The sequence below is a fragment of the Somniosus microcephalus genome, chromosome 23 (assembly GCF_052327205.1).
Source record: "Somniosus microcephalus isolate GS21.2 chromosome 23, FLI_Smic_1.0, whole genome shotgun sequence".
NCBI lineage: Eukaryota > Metazoa > Chordata > Chondrichthyes > Squaliformes > Somniosidae > Somniosus > Somniosus microcephalus.
The window spans coordinates 65,856,619-65,865,601 of NC_141009.1; the positions used below are offsets into that span (position 1 = coordinate 65,856,619).

The following is an 8,983-nucleotide window of genomic DNA, read 5'->3' on the forward strand; positions in this document are numbered from 1 at the left end:
AACTCGGTCCCAGAAAGCGAAAGTGCTGACTACAAACCGATTATGGCGAGTTGGGAATGGCGAATGGGAAGCGGCGTCTACCGGGAGGAGGCGGGTTTTGTCATTGTCACCAGGAAAGGGGCACCTGGAACAGAGAAAGAGCGGGTTTTATGGAGAGGACACCTGGAACTCCCAACTACAGAGTTACAGTGGCACATCAAAGCAAAGTCCCAAGATTAGACTAGATAAAGAAACCAGTCCATTCAAGTCACCAATCGTCAACCTGGAGCTCAGATTGGTTTGATTATCGGCCGTTCCTTCACCCAGTCCATGTCGCCCCCCCTCCCCAATCACCAGCCTGCCCCAAGGTCCCTCACTCGCTGCCTTACCTTACCAGGAGGTCCCATCGGAGCCCCGAATGCGGCTCGGGGGTGGGGGTCGCCCAGCAGTCATTGAGCACCAGCACAAGGGACGGATCGTTCCGGTTCAGGACTCGAACCTCCACAAACACGGGGTCCCGGAGCACACTCAGGATCGGGTAGTCACTGGCCACGTACCAGCTCCGGTAGCCACCATCTGGAAAGAGAAAGATGAAGGACGGCCACTATTTGGAGAGAGAGCCTGAAGTTGGACACTAACCATCAGCAGCACTCGCTACCTCTCCCTATTCTCAGCTCCAGAACCAGGATCCCGGCCTCAGTGGCAGGCAGTGGCGGAGAAAGGCTGTAAACTCGGGGCTTCACCTGCAGTTCAGACTCCTGGCTCCCCTTGTAACTGCACTGGACATGGAGCCTGCAAGAGAACGGACACGGCTGGAGAATTCAGCTCCTCACCTTCTCTACCCGCTCCATGTGCTCCCAGTCTCACCTGAAGGGGCTGTCCCGGGTCACCGATCCCAAAGCTCCATCCAAGATCTCAAACTGACCCAACACATCCGTTTCATAGACGACGTTCACCCCGTCCAGCTACAAGAGACAGAAGACCATCATTACAGAGGAACAGGAGTAGACTGATTGCATAGAAATTGAGCAAGTCTGCCATTGCCTGATCACATGTAGGGCTGGATATTCAAGTGTTAGCGCCAGTCTTTAGCGCCAAAATTACGGCGCTAGCAGCTTAGCACCCGTTCAGCGCCGGTTATGCGCCTACGCCGAAATTCACCTGTGTTTTAGCGCCGGCGCTAACTGTTAGCGCCCGTTCAGCTGCGCGCGCAACTTATGACGTCATCTGCGTGCGCAACGCTGTTTGAGCGCCCCAAACCGGAAATTCAGCCGCGCCCGTCCCATTCTGGCGTGGCGCTGTTAGGAAGTGTTAAATGCAACTCAACACAGGCCGTGTGGGATGCGGGGAGCGCTAATTAAAGGGCACATCCACTCAACCATCAAAGCCAGCCACTTCGCAGCAATGACGAGACTGCTCTGCATTTCTGGACAGATAGCAAGCCACAGACAAAACGGATTTCGGACACCATAGGAAAGGTATTTGTGGCTGCTAGCCACTGTTTTGACATTTGGATCCCTGTGAATGGTGTGCTGGAAAAGTTGTTATGGGGCCTGCATGGGGGGTCAACCCTCACTACCGAGATGCTTTGGAAAGGGCGCGCGGACGAATTGAGATAGGGCCAGGCATGGCTAGACGCCGAGGGGACATTCGGCGTGGCAAACCCCGGTTAACACAGCACACTTTTCAATCATGACACCTACACATGGTGATTAAATCAACATATTTATTGTGAAAACCCCCGGCCCTTCCCACACGAGCATCAGATCACAAAAGAAGTGCAAAAAACACACACGACCTTGTGTCACACACTCAACCTGGGGAGGAGCATCCCAGACAACAGAAACAAGTTGCCACAACATTCGGGTAACAGAAACAAGGAAGCCCCCCAACACAAGCACCCCCATATCACTAAGGAGCACCATGCCCCCCAGAGCCGGATAAACCGCTTCTCACAGCCCCTTGGCGAGAGGCTGAGTCTGGGGCCATGCGTCTTTGTCCCCGGCCCGTCCTGCTGCTGCGCCTCAAGCTGACCCCTGAGTCTGTGGGGAGGCTTGGGGAAGGGTCAGCAGGCCGGGAGGTCGTGTCGCCGGAAGCCCTGGCGGGTCGGCCTGCACGAGGGCGTCCCGGACGTGCAGCTATCGGGCCAATCTGGTGTTCGGCAGCCCGGTGTGCGGCAGCATGCTGGCGGCTGGCCTGTCGCTGCATCCGCGCCAGGGCAAGGGTGGCAGATGCGAGATTCCCCACTGCTCGGCCATGTGCACGCAAGTGCCGTGCCACAGTCTGGCCCACACCTCTCAGCTGGCGACTGGCCTGCTCTGCGGCTTCAAATTGATGGAGCAGCCTCTCCTGCGAGGCAAGAAGGAGCTCCTGCCCCCTGGCGTGTTCGGCGGAGAATTGCTCCATCAGCCTCGCCTGGGATTCCCCAAATGCCGCCACGCTTCGTGCAAGGTTGTCCACGGAGTCAGGCATGTGCGAGAACACCTGCATGAATTGCTCATGCTGGCACTCCGATGCCGCACACATCTCGGTCAGGACGCGAACCTCCTGGCCGACGTCACAATCGTGGCTCGAATGAGCCTCCCCCGTCTGCGGAGAAGGCTGCCGTGCCGGCCGAGCCCTGCCCCATGCGTCCATTCCACTAGGTCCAGCCTGGGGGCTCCCCTCCCCCTCCTCCTGCTGGCTCTCCGGAACGGCACAAGTCTCCCCCTCAGTGGCTTCTGCTGCTGGTGTTGCTGGTGCCGGCGAGGTGTCGCCATCTTCTTGCCCCGCGACGTCCTCCTCCTCCGAGGCCCTGGCTGCGTGGCCTTCAGGGAGCACATCCTCCTCAGCAGCAGCTGAAAGCAGCAAGGCACAAGTGTCGCGTTACAGTGACCACAGGCCTACAAGGAGGGAGGGTGAACGGATGATTTATGCGCTTTTTGCGGACAGTGGGGAAGGATGAACATGTGGTTGCGCAAGGGCAAGGAGAGACGTGCACCCAGTCAAGTCCTTACCAGTGGGTTGTAAGATAGGGTCTGCATCTCCTATCGCCACAGGCTCAATGACAGGGTGACGCATGAGGCGCACCACCCTCTCGTCCAGTGCTGTCAGCTCCCGGTAGTCCCGACGGCCTCCGCCAGTGGCACGCAGGCTCCTGGCGTTCATCGCCAGCTTTCCCTGCAAGAGAAAGGAGGCCGGCTAAGTACAGTGAGGTCCCCTGTTAGTGTGTGTGCGAGCCCTCCCATGGTGGAGAAGCTTGGAGAGTGAGGTCCCTGTTAGTGTGTGTGCGAGCCCTCCCATGGTGGAATAGCTTGGAGAGTGTGAGAAGTCCAGAAAGAGCTGCTGATTAACATGCAAGTGCGTTTGGAGCGGGGGGAGCCCTGGCCATTAGACCTTTGAGTTCCCTTTGGGCCTAATGGGAGGTGCAGATGCAAGAATGAGGGGGACAGTGCAAATGGTACTCACCTTCACCAGTCGGCAGAGGTCGTTAAACTTCTTGCGGCACTGGTCCGCACTCCTGGGCACATCGGTGTTGGACGACACCCTCCGCGCGATCTTTGTCCAGGCATCCCTGAACTGGCTCCTGGGAGCCTTCCTTCCATTAGCCGGGCAGAAGATGCGGCGTCTCTTCCACACTGCGCGAAGGAGCACATCCAGCGCTTCCTCAGAGAACCGCTGGCTTCTTTCGCGGGCCCCCTCCATCAGCTGCAGCAGTAGGTTTCTCTAAGATTCAGTGCAAAGGCCTACTTCCACGGCTGCAGCATGCAAGGTGTGGCTGCAGGCAAAGTTCACCCTTCCCCCTTTAAGAGCTCTACAGCGTGTGCCTGTCTGCTGACACTCTCACATGATCGCGCCTGCGCTGCGCCGGAAAACAGCGCTAAAACGCAGCATCGCTGGAATAGCGCCTGAACAGAGGCGCCAACGCCTATTTCAGCGCTCGCCAGAAAAGTGGCCAGAAAAAACTGAATATCGGCGAGCTGGGCTGCTAATTCCGGCGGGCGCTAAAGTTTCCCAGCGCCGGAGTTCAACGCCGGAACTGCGCCGGAACTCAATATACAGCCCGTAGTGTCTTTAAGGGCCCCCATTGCCCTTTAGACCCCCTCTTTCCCACCCGACTGACAGCCATTGATGGGGCTCCCAGCCCACAATACCTACCCGCTGAGTAGTGCCACACTCACTGACTGCGAACTGAAAGAGCACAGTGTCTGCAGAGGCCACGGTCGGACTGCACTCCGCTCCGTGTCCATCCTTCAGATGGACCGTTGTCAGGTCTACAGGAGGCAGCGTCAAATCCTTGGAGATGGCGATCAGGACCCGCCCATCCTTGGTGCACACTGCAAGAGAGTCAATGAAAGGCGGTTAGTTGCTGCACGGGGAATGGCAAGGGAACCATTACCGGGAGGGGGAGAAACTCCGCCCAGCTCAGCACCAGCTTCTAGTTTCCTTCTCTCCCCATCCACTCCCCAATTCTCCATCTAATGGAGACGGTTCACCAACTCCATCCCTACTGGACTGGTTACACAAGACCTGCATCAAATCCACAGCCTGTCTGGTCAGTGCCAGCCAGGGACTGATCTTCACTCTGCCCTCCTATCCTGGGGCGCAATTCAACCATCAGAAGTCCCAAGTCGCATAGAGAAGGAAGGAGAGATCGTGGGTCAGGATCTCAATGATCAGACTTTCAAAACTGTAGAACTGAACACAGTTCTTAAACCCGCCAGCTCCCGGACTGGAGAGGTTGGAGACTCCAGCTGATGTTTCAGGACAGGAGGAGAGAGGCTACTGTCCAGGGAATCCCCAGTGCAGTTGGATTGCGGCTGGTTCTGGGAAGCCCTGGCCCAGAATATAGGCGAGCCGAGAATACACCCACCTGGCAGATTGTGGAGTGAATAGAAACACGGCGGCACATCCCGGCTCCCGGCATCAAAGCAGCAGCCTCTCCGCACACACTCACTGCCTTCAATTCCCCCAAACCCGCAGTCTTGGCGGAATTTGGGAGACAGCCAACATTGATCGGCGGGGAGAAGGAGAGAGGGCGGCTGAGATGAACAGATTGTAAGAAAGAACAAGCCCAGAACCCGCAGCCCCTCCATTCTAACAAGCGAGGCTCCCAGGTAAGTGAGCCTGTAGAGCCGACTCCCCCTTTTTATCCCCTGTTTAACCCGCAGTAAATGAATGGTCTGATTGGCCCACGGGCTCCCCATGTGAACCCGCATTCCCACGGGGCACACGGAGATATTGGGGCCTTGTGTTTTCTGCTCCTTGAGTGGAGGGAACTGTGTTTTAACAAAATATAGATGTGTATTTATTTGAAGTTGTAAAGTATGATTAAATTTACATCGGTTGAACACAATGTCTGTTCTTTAAGAGTCTGTACATGTTTCTTTCCTTATATTCTGTTTCAGTTCATCAATAAAGAAACGCTGAACTTGTCTCGTTCCCACAGACCCAGATTGTCCATGTTTATACCGAGTGTGAGAGGTTGCAGCCTCTCTTCCATTATTTGAAGGGGCTGATCCTCGATTTTTGGCTGCACTTCAGTCCCACTCTCCTGATCTACGGCCACCCGGTGCGGAGGGGAGCGGGCAGGTCGGGGACCTCCTTGTGGGACTGCTCCTGGGCCTGTCCAAAGTGCCCATTAACTGGTCCAGGCAGCGGGCGGTCCAGGGGGTCATTCGGCCCACCTCTCTTCCGCGGCCATGTTCACCCCTGGGTGGCCCTGGAGATGGAGCACGCGGTGTCTGCCGGCACGCTCGAGGCCTTCCGAGACCGGTGGGCACCGCAGGGACTGGAGTGCTGCATCACCATAAGGAACAGTACTTTAATTTAATTTGTTCAATTTCCTTTTAACCTTTTTTAAAGTTACAGCACATGGTCATAGAATCATCGAATCATAGAATGGTTACAGCAGGGAAGGAGGCCATTCGGCCCGTCGAGCCCGTGCCGGCTCTCTGCAAGAGCACTTCAGCCAGTCCCACTCCCCCGCCCTTTCCCCGTAGCCCTGCACATTTCTTCCCTTCAGATACTTATCCAACTCCCTTTTCAAAGCTGTGATTGAATCTGCCTCCACCGCCCTTTCAGGGAGAACATTCCAAATCCTAACCACTCGCTGCGTAAAAAAGTCTTTCTTTCGTGGCCTTTGGTTCTTTTGCCAATCACCTTAAATCTCTGTCCTCCGGTTCTCCACCCTTCTGCCAATGGGAACAGTTTCTCTCTATCTACTCTGTCCACACCCCTCATGGATTTGAACACCTCTATCAAATCTCCTCTCAATTTTCTCTGCTCCAAGGAGAACAACACCAGCTTCTTCAGTCTTTCAACATAACTGTACTCCAGACTGGGGAATGAGGTTGGTCAGGTGGAGCAAGTTTCAATAGGTGAACATTTAGGGAACAGTAATCATAGTATCATAATGTTTTGGTTAGCTATGAAAAAGGACAGGGAGCAATCTAGAGTAAAAATGTTTAACAGGGGGAAATGCAATTTCAGTGTGATGGCCCGGGTAAACTGGAATCAAAGATTGGCAGGCAAAACTGTAATGAACAATAGGCTGCCTTTAAAGAGGAAATAGTTCAGGTGCAGTTGAGGTACTTTCCAACGAGGGGGAAAGGCAGGGCAACTAAAGTCAGGGCTCGCTGGATGATGAAAGAGATAGAGAATATGATGAAGCAGAAAAAGAGCAATTATGACAGATGTCAAGTTGCAAATGCATCTGAGAATCAGGCTACATATAGAAAGGTCAGAGGAGAAGTGAAAAATCAAATAAGACGGGCAAAGAGAGGGTATGAGAATAGAATTGCAGCCAACATAAAAGGTAATCCAAAAGTCTTCTTTAGGCATATAAATAGTAAAAGGGTAGTAAGAGGAGGGATGGGGCCGATTAGGGACCAAAAAGGAGACCTATTCATGGAGGCAGAGGGTATGGCTGAGGTACTAAATGAGTATTTTGCATCAGTCTTCACCAAGGAAGAGGATGCTGCCATAGACATAGTAAAGGAGGCGGTAGTGGAGATACTTGATAGAATAAAAATTGATAAAAAGAGGTATTAGGAAGGCTGGCTGTATTTAAAGTACATAAATCACCAGGAGCGGATGGGATGCATCCTACGATGCTGCGGGAATTTAGGGAAGAAATCGCGGTGACACTGGCCATAATCTTCCAATCCTCCTTAGATACAGGGGTGGTGCCAGAGGACTGGAGAACTGCAAATATTATTCCCTTGTTCAAAAAAGTGTGTAAAGATAAACCCAGCAACTACAGGCCATTCAGTTTGACCTCGGTAGTGGGGAAGCTTTTAGAAACAGTAATCAGGGACAAAATTAACAGTCGCTTGGAAAGTGTGGTTTAATTAAGGAAAGCCAGCACGGATTTGTTAAAGGCAAATCGTGTTTAACTAACTTGTTTGAGTTTTTTGATGAGGTAACAGGGAGGATTGATGAGGATAATGCAGTTGACGTAGTGAACATGGATTTCAAAAAGGTGTTCGACAAAGTGCCACATAATATGCTTGCCAGCAAAGTTGAAGCCCATGGAATAAAAGGGACAGTGGACATGGATACGGAATTGGCTGAGTGACAGGAAACAGAGAGTAGTGGTGAACGGTTGTTTTTTGGACTGGAGCAAGGTATACAGTGGTGTTCCTAAGGGGTCGGTTCTAGGACCACTGCTTTTCTTGATACATATTAATGACTTGGACATGGGTGTACAGGGCACAATTTCAAAATTTGTAGATGAGACAAAACTTGGAAGTATAGTGAACAGTGAGGAGGAGAGTGACAGAAGTCAGGAAGACATAGACAGGCAGGTGAAATGGGCGGACACGTGACAGATGAAATTTAGCACGGAAAATTGTGAAGTGATAGGTTTTGGTAGAAAGAATGAGGAGAGGACACATAAACTAAATGGTCCAATCCTGAAGTGGGTGCAGGAACAGAGCGACCTGGGGGTATGTGTGCACAAATCATTGAAGGTGGAAGGACAGGTTGAGAAAGCAGTTAAAAAGGCTTACGGGATTCTGGGCTTCATAAATAGAAGTATAGAGTACAAAAGTGTGGAAATTGTAGTTGACTTTAAATTGACAATTGCCAGTAATGAGAAGAGTCAGCTCCACAAGTGTCCCTCTTAAGGAGGCAGCACCAATAGAATTTAGACACCAAGACCTAGAAATTCAGTATAGCCACATTTGGGGCGCTACAGCATGGCGTTCGCTAACTTTTGCGCCCGGCGCAACTTAGCACCACCTTCGCCGATATTCAGTTGCATCGCCCCAAGAGGTTACTGCTGCGCTAAAGCAGGCGATGCATGACTATCATTAGGCGCTAAGCCGGCGATCCAGGGCGCAAACACCGAGGGCGGGCGCAGCGCAGGTGCGGCGAGTTGCTCATTGAGGGCAGACAGTCAGGCGCCGGTCAGCACTTAAAGGGGGAGGGTGGACTTGCTTGGCTGCCACACCCTGCACGCTGCAGCCCTAAGGCAAGGCCTGAACACTGCTTCTGGAACAGCTCCATGCCCAGGAGAATGGAGAAGGCCAGGGAGAGAGTGCAGCTCTTCGGCAAGGGTGACCTGAGGGTGCTGGTTGGTGCAGTGGACCGCAGGCGCCATATCCTCTTCCCTGAGGGTGGCAGGAGGCCGCTGCCCGCCGAATATCGGAAAGCATGGAGGAATGTGGCAAACAAGGTCATGTCCAACAGCGTGGTTGGCAGGACACCAACCCAGTGCTGGAAAAATTTCAACGTCCTCACTCGGGTTGTCAGGGTGAGTACCCTTTCCAGTATCCTCCTCATCCCTGCATGTGCACCTCACTTTATAGCCAAACGAGTCTGAAAGCTCTAATGGCCAGCCCTCATCCAGCAGCTATGGGACTGTCATGAAAAGCACTTGCACATTCAGGACTTTAGACACTGTCAGGGCTATTCGACCATGGGAGGCAGTGCGGGCAATATCAGGGCTTGACACTGTACTTAGAGGCGGTCCTTTCTCTTGCAGTCCAAGCTGGCGCATAACAGAAGACAGCAGCGACAG

General features: G+C 53.3%; 1 protein-coding gene across 1 annotated transcript; it reads right to left on the reverse strand.

Annotated features, from left to right (window-relative positions):
* Window positions 1-364: 364 nt before the first annotated feature.
* Window positions 365-5,422, reverse strand: LOC147101930 (zona pellucida sperm-binding protein 4-like). Its single transcript, XM_085965156.1, has 5 exons — window positions 5,410-5,422; window positions 4,117-4,295; window positions 847-944; window positions 638-771; window positions 365-555 (listed from the first exon to the last, which is right to left on the reverse strand). Exons 1-5 carry the CDS (start codon window positions 5,420-5,422, stop codon window positions 365-367), a joined length of 615 nt encoding a protein of 204 aa, XP_085821282.1.
* Between the last annotated feature and the right edge of the window lie 3,561 nt (window positions 5,423-8,983).